The sequence below is a fragment of the Manis pentadactyla genome, chromosome 13, assembly GCF_030020395.1.
Source record: "Manis pentadactyla isolate mManPen7 chromosome 13, mManPen7.hap1, whole genome shotgun sequence".
In the NCBI taxonomy this organism is placed as follows: domain Eukaryota; kingdom Metazoa; phylum Chordata; class Mammalia; order Pholidota; family Manidae; genus Manis; species Manis pentadactyla.
Window position 1 is genome coordinate 86,597,361 of NC_080031.1, and position 19,479 is coordinate 86,616,839.

Sequence of the window (19,479 nt, forward strand, 5' to 3'; positions counted from 1 at the left end):
TTCTCTCAGGTGCGGATGTGGTCTGGATATTGTCCTGTGTCCTCTGGTCTTTATTCTAGGAAGGGTTGTCTTTGTTATATTTTCATAGATATATGTTGTTTTGGGAGGAGATTTCCGCTGCTCTACTCACGCCGCCATCTTCTGCCACCTATTTTGAATTCTTTTATAGGGATGTTGGTTAGGTCTGTCTCCCTAGATTCCTTGTCAGGGGAGGATGTCTGTGTTAGAATGGTCTGTATCAAATTCTTCTGCCTTTTCCTGGCAATAGAGGTAGTTGTGGGGAACTGATGCATGTGTCAGCTGGGAGAATGTCCCTTCTTACTGGTTTGTGGCCTTCCTCTCCTGGGAGAACGGCGACGTCTAGTGGCTTGTGCTGGGCAGTTGTGCGCAGACGGGGTTTCTAATTCTTGCCTGGTTGCTGTGAAAGAAGCTCTGCCCTGCTGCCTCAGGCTGCTGCTCCACTATGGCGGAGCGGCGTCAGAGGGGAAATGGGCAGGAGGTATTTATCTCCATGAGGGGTCTCTGAGCTGCACTGCCGCCCATGGTATTAGAGCGCTCGTAGTTCCCCGGGATTCCCAGCTGCTGGGCTAAGTGTCCTGTGGCACTTCCGTCCAGCTGTGGGGTCCCTGTCCCTTTAAGTCTTTCAAAAAGCACTCTCTTTTCTTTTTCCCAGGGGCACCAGCTCGGGGACCCACTCATAAGGTTTACTGTCCCATTTCTCTAGTATCCAGCGCCCCACTCAGTGTGTGTCTGCGATCCCCATGCCAATGGCTAGGCTGGGTGTTTAGCAGTCCTGGGCTCCCTCTCCCTCCCCGCTCCGACTCCTCTCCTCCCACTGGGTGCTGGGGTGAGGGACGCTCGGGTCCCACCGGGCCGCAGCTTGTATCTTACCCCCATCGCAATACGCTGGGTTCTCACAGGTGTAGATGTAGCCTGTCTGTTGTCCTGTACTTTCTGGTTTCTGTTTTAGGGATAGTTGTTTATGTTGTAGTTTCAAAAATATATATGGTTTTGGGAGGAGATTTCCGCTGCTCTCCTCACGACGCCATCTTGGCTCCGCCCCTCCACATCCTTTTTATTTCTCGTCTTTTTGGTTCTTGTTATTCTGACTGGAGTGAGGTGATATCTCACTGTGGTTTTGATTTGCATTTCCCTTATGGTTAGTGATGTGGAGCATCTATTCATGTCCCTGTTAGCTATCTATATATCCTCTTCAAGAAAATGTCTTTTCAGATCGTTTTCTGCCCATTTTTTAATTGGATTATTTGTTTCTTTTTGGTGTTGAGTTGTATGCATTCTTTATATATTTTGCATATTAGTCCCTTATTGAATTTATTGGTTGCAGATAAAGTCTCCCATTCCATAGGCTGCCTTTTCACTTTGCTGATGGTTTCCTTTGCTGTGCAGAAGTTTGATGTAGTCCCACTTGTTTATTTTTGCTTTTGTTTCCTCTGCATGGGGAGATGTATCCAGGAAAAAATTGCCAATGCTGATGTTCAAGAGTTTAATGCCTAGGTTTTCCATTAGGAATTTTATGGTTTCATGTCTTATAGTTAGGTCTTTAATCCATTTTGAGTTTATTTTTATGATGCTAAATCATCTTTGCAAATACTGGGAAACACCCTACTTTATTATTATTTTAATATTCTGTTGAATCTTGTTTTCTGGCATTTAGGATTATTATACCTACTTCCATAAATGAGAAGGAGCCATAGTATTTTCTTATTTTTACTATTTCTAATACATTTTGGTGTTAGATTTATGATAGTTTCTTAAAATAAATTAGAAAAGCAAACAATGGGTAACTTTTTCAACTTTTTCCTTGATGTTGGTCTTAAGAAATTCTTATAGGGTTGACTTTGATAATTTATATTTTTTCCAGAAAATCATCCAAGAGTTTTTGATTCTTTCTTGTATCTGCTTTATCATTTAAATTTTTTATCTTTTTTGTTATTTGCCAGAGATGTGACTATTTTAAGTCTGGTTTTCTGCAGAGAACAACCTCAAGTGTATTTATTAGTGTTCTTAGCGTGTTTGAATTATTTGGTTTCTCTGTTCTTCTTCAAATAATCTAGTATTTTCAATCCATGTTAGTGTTGCCTGTTTTTCACATAGGTGGTAAAAGTTGAGCTTCCTCTTTGATCTGTCACTGTTTGCTGCTGCTCTTTGGCATTTCCAGATTATTTCATGAGTAAGTGCTACAAAACAGTGATCTCTGTTCTTTTCTGTATGATCTGTCCCAAGTGTCTAGCATAGTTCCTGGCACATGTTAGGGGTACAACAAACACATACTCGTTGGCCAAGGAAAGAATAAATCTGGGGAACTGCCAGGAGGCACCTCTCCCGGGGAGACCTCCTGGGTTCCAGGAGGAGGAGGAGACAGGTGACAAGCCTGAATGCCTCAGAGCGCCATCGCTTCTCCCGGCCTCGCCACCCACAGCCAGCTCCCACACAGTGCAGAGGAAGTTCTGGGAGCCGGTGCTGAGGGCTATCCCCTTTTGAGCTCTCTTCTCCCCTGCCTGTGACCTCAGGTGGTGAAGTCTCTTGTGGCCACAGCTAGAGATGCTGGCAGGAGCATGAAGGTGGGGAGAAAAGGCAGAGAAGGTGAACACTAGGCAGGAGACCAAGTAGGTGAGTGGAGGACCTAGACAGAGTGGCAGGGCCTCAGGGGAGATGACATAGTTATTTTGGCGAAAAAGACCGCCAGGTCAGGTTTCATTTTTGGCCTTGCCAAGCCCTGAGTTGAGCCCAGCACATCTGGCCTGTGGCTTCTGAGGATAGGGTGATCATTCAGCAGACTGTGCCTTAGGACTGAGGGAGACCCCCGGGGCCGGGCGGGTAGGTGCCCTACAGGTGCTCACCTGCCTGCACTTCATCTCCAACTTGAGTTGCCAGATAAAGTGCAGGACGTCCAGTTAAGTGAGAATTTCAGGTACATGACAAGTATTTTTTCAGTGTGAGTTTGTCCCATGGATTTGAGGCAAGAGGCATCCAGGACCTTGGAGGGACTGTTTACTGGGATGGCTGTCAGAAACGCCTCCGGAGACCCCCAGCACACCGTAAGATGCTCCTAGCAGAAAGTAGAGTCTATTGACATGAAAAGGCAAGGCCCCTCACGTCCCCCGGTCTTGCTCCTCAAGTGCAAGCGTGCACTCAGCAGCTCTCCCTACCTTCCGCACCTGGTAATGGCCCTTTGGACAGGCAAGTTCAGTCCCAGGCATGCTGCTGGACACAGGGACGAGTGGGACGAGCACTGGCCTTCCAGCAGGTCCTGCCTGTCCCTGGAAGTGGGGCAAGGGCCCAGGAGTGGGAGTTTGGGAAGGCTGTGCCTTGCATAAACTGAATGTCAAGGGCTCGGCCAAGAGGGTGGGCTGAAGGTGTGAGTGGCTGGGGGGCCATGCAGGAGGTGACCAGATGCTGAGGGGGAGCAGCCTGGTGGCCACAGAGAGGGAGGTGGGAAGCCAGGAAGATCATGAGTTCCCTCCCTCCCAGGCACATCCTCAGTGCCATTTACTTCCAGGGGCCCTGAAAAAGCTGAAGGACAAAGTCTTAGTTTGTGGGCCACAAAATAAGCTTTGAGAAGCAAGTGTCGTGGAGGCAGTAACCTCTAGGTATCGTCACGGAGTTTGTTTTACCTTCAGACTAGCCTCATTTATTTCTGGCCGAAGGTTAAAAACTATACAAATAATTTTAATGGACATAATTATGTTCTCATCACAAAATAATGTGGCACAGTTCCATAATTACTCAAAAATGATCATTGTGAGAGCAGCTATTAATTAGTGAATAGCTTTGAAAAAAAATTTCAATAGATTTGGGAAGCATTGTTAATAACCCATTATGATATATCTGGGGGTCAAATCACCGTGTTGTGTCAAAGCAGAGATTTATGGCTCCATTTTAAATCCTTTCAAAATAATTAAGAATGTGCTCTGCATCTGACTGGGCAGGTTTGAGGCAAGAAAACCATGTGTCTGCATTAGGAAGGGAATGGATCATTTCCGGCCAAAATGGAGATCAAAACCCTTGACATTTGGCAAGAGCATGCACATTTTAAAGCTTCTCAGAAAGGATTAATGATTTTTGACAAATAGCATTCAGCTTTTCTTTCCCTTTTCCCATGGCCTTCTTTCAAGCCCAGAGAGGAAATCCACATTGTCAGGGACTTCTAAGCTTGACTTGGCACTTCAGGGAGTCCAGCCATGTGTGTCATTACTGGCAAAGGGAGGGTATTTCTACTCTTTTTTTCTCCAGAGCAGGTCTGCGGGAGGGAGCTCTGCCCTTACCTGTGAGGGAGACACTTACCTTTTGGTGGGTAGGTTGCTGGAATCCCCTTTGGCCCAGAAACCTTCCTGTCTCTCCGGAGCCTGAAATATTAGGGCATTTTGAGCCTTTGGGAGCAGCCCTTCCTCAGGGACTTCCCTGGACTCCTTACTGGGGAGGCGGGCAGGCAGTTGGTGCTTATTGGGTGTCTCTGCGCCGGGTGCTGAGCCACACACTTCACATGCATCATCTCCACCCTCCAGTGGAGCAGGTACCCTCATCCCTGTGTTACCAGGAAGGAAGCTGAAGCTCAGCGTGCTGACAGCATCCCGCCAGACTGTCTCGGGGAGGAGGCCCAAGGCCGGAGAGGTCAGAGATCAAACCGGAAGCATGCAGGCCTTGGCGTGGACGAAATGTGGTCAACAGTGTCTGTTGGTATTAACAGAAGAATGATATCTAAGAAAAGTGAAGGTCCCCAGTCTGTTTTCACCGAATATCTCCTCTCTCACAAACGTATTTCTCGGAGGCATGCGTGTGTAATTTTTTTTTTTTTCATGGTCAATTTGGCTTTCAAATGCCATATACACTTTATTTATTTACTTATTTATTTTTGTAGATAATTATTTTTTTATTGAAGGGTAGTTGACACACAGTATTACATTACATTAGTTTCAGGTGTACAACATAGTGATTCAACATTTATATACATGACAATTCTAGGTACCAGCTATCACCATAACAAGCTGTTACAATATCTTGACTATATTCATTACATCCCGGTTACTTATTATTTTACCATTGGAAGTGTATACTTTTTTTTGTGTGTGAGGGCATCTCTCATATTTATTGATCAAATGGTTGTTAACAACAATAAAATTCTGTATAGGGGAGTCAATGCTCAGTGCACAGTCATTAATCCACCCCAAGCCTAATTTTCATCAGTCTCCAATCTTCTGAGGCATAACAAACAAGTTCTTACATGGAGAACAAATTCTTATATAGTGAATAAGTTCTTACATGGTGAACAGCGTGTGTAATTTTTTAATTGCAAGAAGGCACACAGTAATCAGGACCTCTAGATTTGAATCCAGATTCTATCACCTGCCAGCCCCAGGCCTCTTTTCCCCTTTAGGACTCAGCTTTACCAGGTTTAAAGTGAGGACGAGAAGCCCAGCATCTAGGGTGACTGCAAGAATGAAATGAGGTGAAGCAAGGGCTCACCCCTGGGCCTGGCATAACACGAATGTTAAACGTGGGATGGGTACTGTTGCAGATCAGTTTGATTAGAATTCCTCGCTCCGACTGAATCTGGACTGCAGTCTCTCACATGATCCCAGACAGACTGCGGTCTCAATCACCTCTCTTCTTCTCCGAGTAGAATCTTCAGTGATTCTGATTTGAGAGTTCTTTACGCCATGGCCCATAAAAGGCCTTTGGGAGGGTATCCCAGCCAGTTCTGTGCCTTTCTGCTTGGGGAAGACTCACTTCTGTTTCAGGGTCTTCCTGCCAAACGTGTTGGGCAATATGTCCATGAAAGAAAAGGAGATGTTTGGTGTGGATAAGGGCTGTGTATGTGGTTGGGGCAGGTGAGAAAGGACCTGTGGGCTGGTCTGGGGGACATGCACTCCTCAGCAGGCGAAGGCTGCTTGTGCTGTGTGTGCGTGGTGCGGTGTGTGTGGCTACGAAGGCGTCTCTGTGCTCAGTGGGGACCTGGGATTCGCCCAGCTGATGAATGCTGCTGCTGTGACAGCTGACTTTTTGTTTCGAGATTCATTTTGGGGTACATAGTACAAAAACTTGAGGTGAACAGTTACTGATCAGAGATGCAGACGCTACATGAAAACCAGTTTGCTTGCGATCTGATTTAATGGGCAGATAACCCAGAGTCCTCGAGATAGTCGTCTGCCCACTATTGAGCACAATTCGTCAGTTAATGGTGTGAGAACCCGCTGCGTGACAGCCTGTGAGGTTTGCAGTTGCTCTCTGAGCTCCAAGGATGCACTGGAAGCTGTCTTTGTAAGTGCCTACCAGTACCCTCCCCACCCACTCTGTCTCAGCCCTGCTGGCTTTGTCAACACCAAATCTCACCAAATCCTGGTGACAAGAGGTAGAGGGAAAGAGCCAGGCCTGGAAGTCAGGCTCTGCCATTTGTTTGCCATGTGACAACTTTTTCTCTTTTCCTGGCCTCATGCATGCTGGTAACTCTCACTGTTAGGGGCAGGTCCTGCCCGCCCCTCCAGCGGCCCGGAAGCGCTGGCTTCGCAGGGCAACGGGTGCTCTGCACAGCTCTGACGTGCCTGTGGGGAAGGAACATTAGGCCCCAGAAGCTTTCTCTTCATCTTCCAGGCTCCCAGGGCTGTAGAAGGTGGCCACTGTACAGGTGTGGCTCCTCCGGGGTTAGGAAAGGTTAGTGGAAGTAAGACGCAATGTTTATTGATCTCCCCTCGTGTTTTGTCTTCCAGGGCCTCACTCTCTCTCACTGGTGTGTTGTCTTTAGAAGGTTCTGGACACGTCTGAAGAATGGTTGGCAAATGCAGCTGGAATGCCCATCATTTCTACAGGTATGTTACCTCCTCAGGACAATGGAAACTGGTTTTCTTGGTAGCCATAGAATTCTTTGCCTTTCTGTCTTTTCCACTGTGCATCTGGAACAGTGTTTCCTCTCAACAGCCTCAGGAGCTGGTTTTCTTAAACAAGTGAGAAAAAGGAAGATGATTAAAATGAACCAAAACAGAAAAAAGCATCGAAGGGTGAGATCTCCATCTCATTTATCTAGCATTGTAAAATCTTATTTCATTTCATTCCTGTGTATTCACATATCAAATCAACATGGTGTCACTTCTCTAATAAAGAGGAACTGAAAGTTAAGACATTCAATTGCCCAGTAGCCACGGGGACCCTTTTCTGTGTAACACCTGACTGGTTAACAAATGGCATTCTGGTTACGGAATCTGAGCTCACAGTGTTCTTCACAAGAACTGTCACATCAGAAGCATGGCTGCTCATCTGTAAAATCCATATCTGCCTTTGCTGGTTCCCTCAGGCATCGCCCTGAACTTGAGTGGCTGGTGGCAGGTGGGTGCGCCCAGCTTTCTGCTCCTGTGTCAGGAATCCCGGTCCTCCTTCCTGGTGTCAGGAGCTGTGTCCAGGTCCCAGTACAAAGAGTGCATCCAGCTCACTGTGGGTCTCCTTGCCAAGCTCCGGGCTTGGCTTGTTGGCTTGGAGAGAAGTTGTACCAAATCACAGGCTTTCCCTTTTCACCTGGGCCCAAGTCAGTCGAGATGTCCCGTTGCTGAGAAATACTGCCCCCACCAACTCGAGCGCGTGGGAAGCTTCCTAGAGCTCTGCCCTTTCTGTGTTAAGGTAACCCTCCTTTCTCTGTAAAACTATGACCTTGGCAGTGGAGGGAGTTGAGGGTTCAGATCCTTCCCCTACCGTCAGGGCTGGGCCCTGGGGCAAGGGAGGCAGAGGTTCCAAAGTCACAGAGTGGCTGGGAGCTTTGGTGTCATACCCATCACCTCACTCCGAGGGAGGCGGCCCTTCCAGTGCTTGGAATGAGGGACTTGGTCACCAGGGTGAAGGAGTTGCCTGGGGTCCTGCGCTGTGAGCGACTAGACTTGGGCCCTATGATCAGTAAATTCTGGGATGAAAGCCGAAGAGAAAACTGACAGAGATTTACCTGTGAAAGTGGCTCCCAGAACTTCTTTTGTGTTTCTGGAGTCCCCATGGACTCTGTACAGGCTTGTTCTGGACTTAGGTGGTTTTAGCCACGCAAGTCTCGTGTCCCGGAGACCCTCTGCCCGGTGGCTGGGTGGCGGAGGAGCTGATCCTCGCTCTCCCAGGGGCGGTGTCTGACCTCAGGCTGGGAGCTGCGGCCGGGAGGCAAGCCCTGGCACAGCCGGCTCCCAGAGGACGGAAGGTGGGGCCGGGTGTTGTGTGGGCACAGTGAGCCTCTGCCCCGGCCCCTTCCTCAGTTGTCCGTGTGCTTCTCCCCGAGTCACCATGGGGCAACTGACCACACCGGCTTGGCCCCGCTCCTCCTCTGTGCCTCCTGCCTGCTCTCTAGCCCTGTGATGGCCTCTGCCACCCCCACTCCAGCTTCTCTGGCTCAGAAAAAGTAAAAAAACGTTCAATTTCACAGACACATCAGTTTTCCTTGTGGGCCCCCTTTTCTTCTCTGGGAGTTTTCCAGTGGCTACTGTGGCATCTGCGTGCAAAGGGGCCAGGCTTCAGACGGGGGATCGGCTCCACTGCGAAGGCCCAGTTTTCCTCAGGGCCCTTGTCCTGCCTCAGTGGCTGTGAGGGCTAGACTCGCGAGCCCTGACCCGAGGCTGTGGCCTCAAGGGCAGTGTGGCTTGTATGGATTAATCCTCTTAACCCCACACGGCACCACTCCGGCGGGGCCACCGGAGCCCTTTAGTGTGCTGGTTGTGTGATGAGCCGCAGCTTGCGGCCCCTTCGGCTCCCACCTCTGTGCCTTGCCCCCTGTGCAGACAGTGGGCTCCTCAGGCCGGCTCTGTCTCAGCCTGAGGGCTGGGGCCTGCGTGCTGGCACCTGGCCGCTGCCAGGAGTTTGTGAAGGTGCCCAGGTGTAGGATATGAGAGGATCGGGGCATGGGGGGCTTCACAGTTAGTAACACTGTCTAGGGTAGAAAGAAAATTTTCCCACAGTCCTAGAAGCTGAAAACAAGGGGAGCATATAGAATCAAGACCACTTCCTTTGGGGCTCATGTCTGAAGTGGGAGATGCAGATCTGATCATCAGATTCCATCGAAGTGCCACACGCAGGCCAGGTAGGCGGGTTGGGAACTCCAGAACCAGGGCATCAGCCCAGCATGCAGTTCAATCGTGTCTGATGCAAGGGAGCATGGGAGTCAGTTAATATCTGTGATTTCCAGAAAAATCAGTTTGTGTCACAATCAGACTGCGGAATTAGAGTGAAGGAGGTGCCCAAGCAGCTGATGGGGGTCTTTCAAGGGAAGTGGGTTTCAGGCATGGATTTTACATTTACCAGAGGGGAGCAAAGGGAGCCCAAGAAATCCGATGTCTCTGGCCCTCAAACCCGCCTGGAAGAGCCTGTGTCCTGTTGTCTGTCCCTGAAGGCTGGTCTTCACGGTCTGACTCCTGACACCAGTCACCAGCAGGGACGGGAGCTGTTCCTCCACCAGGGAGGAAGCAGGCTCCTCTGTGCAAGGAGTGAGCTTCTCTTTTGGCTGCCCGCGGTCAGGACCCAACCATTCTGGAGGGCTCTTGGCTGTTCTGCCCTTCCCAGGCAGGGTGGGTCATGGCAATGCTTGTGCTACCTGGAGGCCGGTGCCATGAGAGTGGGCTGGGAGATGCCATGGAGAAGAGAGCGCGGATCCTGTGGGTTGTTAGAAGCTCCTGGCCTGAGACTTCGGCACAGGCAGCAGGAATGAGTTAAAGTGCCTCTGCTGCTCGATGCCAAGCCGACCTTCAAAACCTCTCCTGATGATGTATTTACATTCTTTAACAGGTCATTGCTCTTCAAATGTAGGGAGCTGCAAGGAAGGAAAGTATTAGGCCATGATCTTCCCATCCAGAAAAATCGTGCTGCTATTATCAAAAAAAGAAAGACATTTTTAGAAAACTTTAGCTACAGAAATGGGAAAACAGAAAAGCTCTAAACCTTGTTCCTCTACCCTGTCCTCATAGATAATTGTTACAGTTTCTTAGGGATTCCCTGTGGGAAAAATTAGGCACATACTTGCATGTATGAATCTAGATTCTTTTTTAAACTCAAAAAGGATTACACTTTTCTACATGTTGCTTTTTTTCTCCAAATAATAATTTAGCCTACAGATTTTCTTTGTCAGTAAAAACAAATCTATCCCACCCTTTTTCATAGCTGCATAGTAGTCCTTTTCTGAATATATTGCATTTTTAGTCCAACTGATGGTCACTTCTGTTGATTTTGATTTAGCCCTTACCAACAGTGCTATGACGATTTTGTATATATTTGGGGGGAACCTTTGCAATAAGTTCAGAGAGAAAATCCTAGTAGTGAAACTACTCAGTCAAAGGGCATATGAATTTTTTATCTTGGTAGCCATCATCCTGCTGAAACCAGTATAGGCAAGGAGGCAGGAAAATAGGCAGTGGAAATTGGCCTCTTTTATATTTTTTCTTGTCAATTGTTTACATCTGTAATTCAGTTTCCTATTAAGCTGAGTTTTTCTTATTGGTTTTTGTGAGTCTTGATAAATTAGTCTTTGTTGTATATGTTATGTATATGTTTGAGGTTTTTCAACTTTCTTTTTGTGGGCATAGATAAATTTCAATGATCATGTAATCAACTTTATCACTCTTTTTCCAGTGTAACATTTGTGATTTGTGTCACATTTTGAAAATTATGGAGTCAAAATCCTCCCAGCCTCTGACCAGCTCCATGACCTACAACCCTACTGCACAGAGTTATTTGTGGAAAGAAATGTAAGAGGATGTGTGTGTCAGGTGCCACTGCTTGACACCTGTGATACGTATGACTTAGCGCTAGACCGCACATATTGCCTACTAAAGTGAGTTTTCCCAAAGAGCAGTCTCTTCAGGAAGCATCTTTGCTTCATCTGTAACTCAGTTGGTCTGGAAAGATGTGAGGTTTCTCTTATGAGTACATGATGCAGTGGGTGATGAGTGGGTGATGCAGAGAACAAATGATCCAAATCAAGGTACCGGGTGAGTGAAGACTGGAGGCAGCAGGGCATTAGGGGTCTGGGATAGGGGGCTGGAGCAAAAGGGCACATTGTGGTGTCACCACTGGGGTTTGGGGTGACGGCCCTTCACTTGTCCTGGGTGTTCTCCTGACCCTTGATCTGTAAGTTTATTCGTAGAAACTTGGGGCTTGTACTCAGGGCCAAAGTTTGGAATTGGAATTTGCAACATAAGAGATGGAATGGCTTCTCTCTTCTCATGGGTGTTAGAGACAGTGGGATTGACCTGGGGTCCAGGGCCTGGGGACAGTGCAGCTTTCTCCTTATCTGTGCGTGTGCGCGTGTGTGTAGCTGGGTGTATGGTAAGTCACTAGGCTAGAAGCCAAGCGCCCTGAAGCCCCTTCCTTATCCTCTGAGTGTCCATTCTGTACTTGGTGTATCTCTCTCTGGAGAGGTGCTGGGCTTCCCTTGGCCCAGGGCCCCTTGGCGTTGTCGGTAGGACTGCTGTACGGGCACAGCTGCACTTTACTCCTCTGGTGGGAGGGTAGCTTTTGGGCCAGGCTGCGAGGTGCGGGCACTCTGGGCAGGGCCATATTCTGGGGTACAGCTTTGAAAATGAAGGGAGTTTTTTAACTTTGGCAGAGGACAGCAATGGACTTACTTTGAGGGCCGACCATTTAGGCTCGCTCTGGAGGTGCCGGGGCCATGCCAGTCAGTGTGTTATTTCTGGCTGACATCTCTCAGACTACGTGTTTCTGAAGTATTTTCCTTGGTCCTTCTTTCCCTTTTACACAGAATAAAACTTAACAAAACTTTGATTTATTAATGTGGAATACAATACGAGAATCTATCTGTGGTTGGCTCCTCACAGTGGTTGATGAGTAATTTGTTATAAACTATTATTTTAAAAATACAATTTTAGGAGGAGGCGGAGCCAAGATGGCGGCATGAGTAGCACAGTAGGAATCTCCTCCCAAAAACATATATATTTTTGAAAATAAAACAAATACAACTATCCCTAAAACAGAGACCAGAAGACACATGACAACAGCGAGACTACATCCACACCTGCAAGAACCCAGCACCTGGTGAAAGGGGTAAGATGCAAGCGTCAGCCTGGCGGGACCCGAGGCCCCTCACCCCAGCTCCCGGCAGGAGGAGAGGAGTCGGAGCGGGGAGGGAGAGGGAGTCCAGGACTGCTTAACACCCAGCCCTAACCATCCGCACCAGAGCACAGACACACAGTGCATGCATGGGGTGCCAGAAACTAGGGAAGCGAGACAGTAAGACCTGTGAGTGGGTCCCACAGCCGGTGCTCCTGGGACAAAGAAAAGTGAGTGCTTTCTGAAAGTCTTAAAGGGACAGGGACCCCACCGCTGGACGGAAGCATCCTGGGTCACAGTCCAGCCGCTGGAAATTCCAGGGAACTCTGTGCACACTAATCCCCTGGGCAATAGCTCTGAGACCCCTCACGGAGGTAAACAGCCCCCCGTCCATTACCCCCGTCCATTACCCTTCCGGGTCCCCGCCAAAGCACAGCACCAGCCTGAGGCTGGCCACGCCAACAGCAAAGGGAGCTTCCTCCTTACCGGCTGGGCAAGATACAGAGACCCAGTCTACACGCAATTGCGCAACACAAGCCACTAGGGGTCGCAGTTGTCCCAGTAAAGAAAGGCCAGGAGCAGCTGGAAAAAGTCTAGGCTCTCCCAGCTGACACGCTTCAATAGCATACCACTGCACCTATCAACATGAAAAAGCAAAAAAATTTGATCCAGACAAGACTAACCCAGACAGCTTCGACATCTTCGACATCTTCCCCTGAGAAGGAACCTGGGGAGATAGATTTAACCAGCCTTCCTGGAAAAGAATTCAAAACAAAAGTCATAACCATGCTGATGGACTTGCAGAGAAATATGCAAGAACTAAGGAGGGAGAATACAGAAATAAAACAATCTCTGGAAGGACTTCAAAGCAGAATGGACGAGATGCAAGAGACCATTAATGGACTAGAAAACAGAGAACCGGAATGCAGAGAAGCTGATGCAGAGAGAGATAAAAGGATCTCCAGGAATGAAAAAATTTTAAGAGAACTGTGTGACCAATCTAAATGGAACAATATCCACATTATAGGGGTACCAGAAGAAGAAGAGAGAGAAAAAGGGATAGAAAGTGTCTTTGAAGAAATAATTGCTGAAATCTTCCCCATACTAGGGGAGGAAATGGCCTCTCAGACCACAGAGGTACACAGAACTCCCATGACAAGGGATCCAAGGAGGGCAACACCAAGACACATAATAATTAAAATGGCAAAGGTCAAAGACTAGGACAAAGTATTAAAGGCAGCCAGAGAGGAAAAAAAAGGTCACCTACAAAGGAAAACCCATCAGGCTATCATCAGACTTCTTAACAGAAACCTTACAGGCCAGAAGAGAATGGCATGATATACTTAATGCAATGAAACAGAAGGGCCTCGAACCAAGACTACTGTATCCAGCACGATTATCATTTAAATATGAAGGAGGGATTAAACAATTCCCAGACAAGCAAAAGTTGAGGGAATTTGCCTCCCACAAACCACCTCTACAGGGCATCTTACAGGGACTGCTCTAGATGGGAGCACTCCTAAAAAGAGCACAGAACAAAACACCCAACATATGAAGAAGGGAGGAGGAGGAAGAAGAAGGGAGAGAAATAAAGAATCATCAGACCATGTTTATACAGCTCAATAAGCGAGTTAAGATAGGCAGTAAGATAGTAAAGAAGCTAACCTTCAACCTTTGGTAACCACAAACTTAAAGCCTGCAATGGCAATAAGTACATACCTTTCAATAATCACCCTAAATGTAAATGGACTGAATGCACCAATCAAAAGACACAGAGTAATAGAATGGATAAAAACGCAAGTCCCATCCATATGCTGCTTACAAGAGACTCACCTCAAATCCAAAGACATGCACAGACTTAAAGTCAAGGGATGGAAAAAGAAATTTCATGCAAACAACACAGAGAATACAGCAGGTGTTGCAATACTAGTATCAGACAAAATAGACTTCAACATAAAGAAGGTAACAAAAGGTAAAGAAGGACATTGCATAATGATAAAGGGCTCAGTCCAACAAGAGGATATAACCATTATAAATATATATGCATCCAATACAGGAGCACCAGCATATGTGAAACAAATACTAAAAGAATTAAAGGAGGAAACAGAATGCAATGCATTCTGGGAGACTTCAACACACCACTCACTCCAAAGGACAGATCCACCAGAAAGAAAATAAGTAAGAACACAGAGGCACTGAACAATGCACTAGAACAGATGGACCTAATAGACATCTACAGAACTCTACATCGAAAAGCAACAGGATACAGATTCTTCTCAAGTGCACATGGAACATTCTCCAGAATAGACCACATACTAGGCCACAAAAAGAGCCTCAGTAAATTCCAAAAGATTGAAATTCTACCAACCAACTTTTCGGACCACAAAGGCATAAAACTAGAAATAAATTGTACAAAGAAAGCAAAAAGGCTCACAAACACATGGACGCTTAACAACATGCTCCTAAATAATCAATGGATCAGCAACCGAATTAAAATAGAGTTCAAGCAATACATGGAAACAAATGACAACAACAGCACAAAGCCCCAACTACTGTGGGATACAGCAAAAGCAGTCTTAAGGGGAAAGTATATAGCAATCCAGGCATATTTAAAGAAGGAAGAACAATCCCAAATGAATGGTCTAATGTCACAATTATCGAAATTGGAAAGAGAAGAACAAATGAGGGCTAAGGTCAGCAGAAGGAGGGACATAATAAAGATCAGAGAAGAAATAAATAAAATTGAGAAGAATGAAACAATAGCAAAAATCAGTAAAACCAAGAGCTGGTTCTTTGAGAAAATAAACAAAATAGATAAGCCTCTAGCCAGACTTATTAAGAGGAAAAGAGAGTGAACACATATCAACAGAATCAGAAATGAGAAAGGAAAAATCATGACGGACCCCACAGAAATACAAAGAATTATTAGAGAGTACTATGAAAACCTATATGCTAACAAGTTGGGAAACCTCGGAGAAATGGACAACTTCCTAGAAAAACAACCTTCCAAGACTGACCCAGAAAGAAACAGAAAATCTAAACAGACCGACTACCAGGAACGAAATTGAAGCGGTAATCAAGAAACTACCCAAGAACAAAAGCCCTGACCAGATGGATTTACCTCAGAATTTTATCAGACATGCAGAGAAGGCATAATACCCATTCTCCTTAAAGTTTTCCGAAAAACAGAAGAGGAGGGAATACTCCCAAACTCATTCTATGAAGCCAACATCAGCCTAATACCGAAACCAGGCAGAGACCCCACCAAAAAAGAAAACTACAGACCAGTATCCCTGATGAACATAGATGCAAAAATACTGAACAAAATATTAGCAAACCGAATTCAAAAATGCATCAAAAGGATCATACACCACGACCAAGTGGGATTCATCCCAGGGATGCAAGGATGGTACAACATTTGAAAATCCATCAACATCATCCACCACATCAACAAAAGGAAAGACAAAAACCACATGATCATCTCCATAGATGCTGAAAAAGCATTCGACAAAATTCAACATCCATTCATGACAAAAACTCTCAACAAAATGGGTATAGAGGGCAAGTACCTCAACATAATAAAGGCCATATATGATAAACCCACAGCCAACATCATACTGAGCAGCGAGAGGCTGAAAGCTTTTCCTCTGAGATCGGGAACAAGACAGGGATGCCCACTCTCCTCACTGTTATTTAACATAGTACTGGAGGTCCTAGCCACAGAAATTAGACAAAACAAAGAAATACAAGGAATCCAGATTGGTAAAGGAGAAGTTAAACTGTCACTATTTGCAGATGACATGGTATTGTTCATATAAAACCCTAAAGACTCCACTCCGAAACTTAGTAAAGCTAATACCGGAATTCAGCAAAGTTGCAGGATACAAAATTAACACACAGAAATCTGTGGCTTTCCTATACACTAACAATAAACTAATAGAAAGAGAAATCAGGAAGACAATTCCATTCACAATTGCATCAAAAAGAATAAAATACCTAGGAATAAACCTAACCAAGGAAGTGAAAGACCTATACCCTGAAAACTATAAGACACTCCTCAGAGAAATTAAAGAGGTCACTAACACATGGAAACTCATCCCATGCTCCTGGCTAGGAAGAATTAGTATTGTCAAAATGGCCATCCTGCCAAAAGCAATATACAGATTCGATGCAATCCCTATCAAATTACTGACAGCATTTTTCAATGAACTGGAACAAATAGTTCAAAAATTCATATGGAACCGTCAAAGACCCCGAATAGCCAATGCAATCCTGAGAAGGAAGAATAAAGTGGGGGGGATCTCACTCCCCAACTTCAAGCTCTACTACAAAGCCACAGTAATCAAGACAATTTGGTATTGACACGAGAACAGAGCCACAGACCAATGGAACTATTTAGAGACTCCAAACATTAACCCAAACATATATGGTCAACTAATATTCAATAAAGGGGCCAAGGACACACATTGGGGAAATGACAGTCTCTTCAATAGATGGTGCTTGCAAAACTGGACAGCTACATGTAAGAGAATGAAACTGGATCACTGTCTAACCCCATACAAAAAAGTAAATTCAAAATGGATCAAAGACTTGAATGTAAGTCACGAAACCATAAAACTCTTAGAAAAAAACATAGGCAAAAACCTCTTAGACAGAAACATGAGTGACCTCTTCTTGAACATATCTCCCCGGGCAAGGGAAACAAACGCAAAAATGAACAATTGGGACTATATCAAGCTGAAAAGCTTCTGTACAACAAAGGACACCATCAGTAGAACAAAAAGGTACCCTACAGTATGGGAGAATATATTCATAAATGACAGATCCAATGAAGGGTTGACATCCAAAATATATAAAGAGCTCACACACCTCAACAAACAAAAAGCAAATAATCCAATTAAAAAATGGGCAGAGGAGCTGAATAGACAGTTCTCTAAAGAAGAAATTCCGATGGCCAACAGACACATGAAAAGATTCTCCACATCGCTTGTCATCAGAGAAATGCAAATAAAAACCACAATGAGATATCACCTCACACCAGTAAGGATGGCTACCATCCAAAAGACAAACAACAACAAATGTTGGCGAGGTTGTGGAGAAAGGGGAACCCTCCTACACTGCTGGTGGGAATGTAAATTAGTTCAACCATTGTGGAAAGCAGTATGGAGGTTCCTCAAAATGCTCAAAATAGACTTACCATTTGACCCAGGAATTCCACTTCTAGGAATTTACCCCAAGAATGCAGTAGCCCAGTTTGAAAAAGACAGATGCACCCCTATGTTTATCGCAGCACTATTTACAATAGCCAAGATATGGATGCAACCTAAATGTCCATCTGTAGATGAATGGATAAAGAAGATGTGGTACATATACACAATGAAATATTACTCAGCTACAAGAAATAAACAGGTCCTACCATTTGCAACAACATGGATGGAGCTAGAGGGTATTATGCTCAGTGAAATAAGCCAGGTGGAGAAAGACATGTACCAAATAATTTCACTCATATGTGGAGTATAAGAACAAATGAAAACTGAAGGAACCAAATAGCAGCAGAAGCACAGAACCCAAGAATGGACTAACAGTTACCAAAGGGAAAGGGACTGGGGTGGACCGTTGGGAAGGGAGGGATAAGGGATTAGAAAAAGAAAGGGGGCATTACGATTATCATGTATAGTGTGGGGGAGGCACGGGGAGGGCTGTGCAACACAGAGAAGACAAGTAGTGATTTTACAGCATCTTAACTACACAGATGGACAGTGACTGTGAAGGGGTTAACCAATAAACATAATGTCCTTCATGTAATTGTAGATTAATGATACCAAAATAAAATTAATAAAAAAATATATATATATAATTTTAATTACTCCAGTAGTACATTCATAAATATATCCATACTTGAATAGGAAAATCACATAAATAAGGCTGCAGGCCCCTTTGACCTGCCCAGTCTTGGCTCTTTCCCCACTTTCCTAACGGTTGCTGTGGTGCCCAGTTTGGAGTATATCCTTCTAGACCTTCATTCTGTGCACCTGCACACACACACTGACCCAGGAAGATCTGTAGTATTTGTCTGTTTATGTGCGAAGCATTGTGTGTCTATGTGCTGAAAACATGAGAGGTAATATACCATATATCTTTCTACAGCTTGTGTTTTTCATTTAGAAAAATAGCTTGGCGATCCAGTCATGTTGGTACCCAGAGTCCACTTCATTTTAAAAACCGCCTCATGGTTGTGGTAGAATAATGTCCTTCTTTCCCTAAGATGTCCATGAAACAGCAGACCAGGACCGCCTCCATTTTGTGTCCTCCATCTTGAATAACTATGTCCCCTACATGACCCCTAGCCGACCGGGCCGCCTCCATTTTGTTCTGTGTTCTCCATCTTTAGTAAGAAGTTTCCCGCTCAAGCCATGCCCATTCCCGCTGAAACCATGCCCAGCAACCTGCGCAACAAGACCCTGACCCTCCTCAGCCAATCAGCTAAGGCCACAACCATCACCCCACCAATTGCCCAGACCCGTATAACATCTTTGTATTTTTGAAACTCGCTTGCTCTCTCTGGCATCTCGCCGCTGCGTCGGTGCAGATAGGAGATTGAGCTCCAGCTAGATTGAATAAAGGCTCTTTGCTTTTGCATCTGACTCAGCTTCCTGGTAGTCTTTGGGGATCACGAATTCTGGGCATAACAGTCCATACCGTACTCCTTGGAGCTTGGGAATATGTTACCTTACATGGGAGAGGGACTTTGCAGATGTGATTCAAAATGCAGAGCTTGCAATGGGAGATTATTTGGCATTCTCCTGTGGGCCCAGCCATCACTTGTCCTTAACAGTGGAAGAAGAAGGTGGAAGGACAGGTAAGAGAGAGGTGATGTGAGAGGGACGGGCAGGTGCCAGGTTTGAAGATGGAGGAGGGGCCATGAGCTGAGAAGGCAGTGATCTCTGGAAACGGGGGATGGCTCAGTTGGTAGCCAGCAAGAAAAGCAACCTCTGTTTTACAACTGCAGGGAACTGAAGTCTGTCAGCAGCCTGAATGAGCAGGCAATAGGTTCTCTCCTAGAGCTGCCTGGCGGGAACAGCCCAGAGACACCTTGAGTGTAGCCTGTGAGATCGCTCGTCCTGCCAAGGATTACTTGAACACACTTGCTTGGGCCCAGGGGAAATTATTATTCTAGGCAGTGTTTCCTGGAAGTATCTTGGGTGATCTGGAGTAAGAAATACATTTATGTAGTGACCCACCCACATATAAAACTTAGAGGAAAATTTCAAGAAATTATACTTGTCCTTACTACATCTGTTGCATTCTGATACTTTGTAAGCTGCTCGATTTTATTCAGATTCAAAGCTGGTTGCTAGCCACCAACTTTATTTCACAGTTCACAAGTGAATCTCAGCCTGTAGTTTAAAAAACACTGATCTAGAAGCTGCCTGGGTATGTTATCAT

The 19,479-nt window shown here is 45.7% G+C and overlaps 1 protein-coding gene across 2 annotated transcripts in view; it reads left to right on the plus strand.

Annotated features, from left to right (window-relative positions):
* LOC130680359 (serum response factor-binding protein 1-like) overlaps nucleotides 1–19,479 on the plus strand; it is a 70,829-nt gene that overhangs the window by 43,164 nt on the left and 8,186 nt on the right. For both annotated transcript variants that reach the window (XR_008993344.1, XM_057490728.1), the window contains one exon: nucleotides 6,726–6,824. Coding sequence is in view for 1 of the 2 variants with exons in the window: in XM_057490728.1 (XP_057346711.1) it covers nucleotides 6,726–6,824 (99 nt within the window). In the remaining variant the exon portion in view is untranslated. The remainder of the gene's footprint in view (nucleotides 1–6,725; nucleotides 6,825–19,479) is intronic.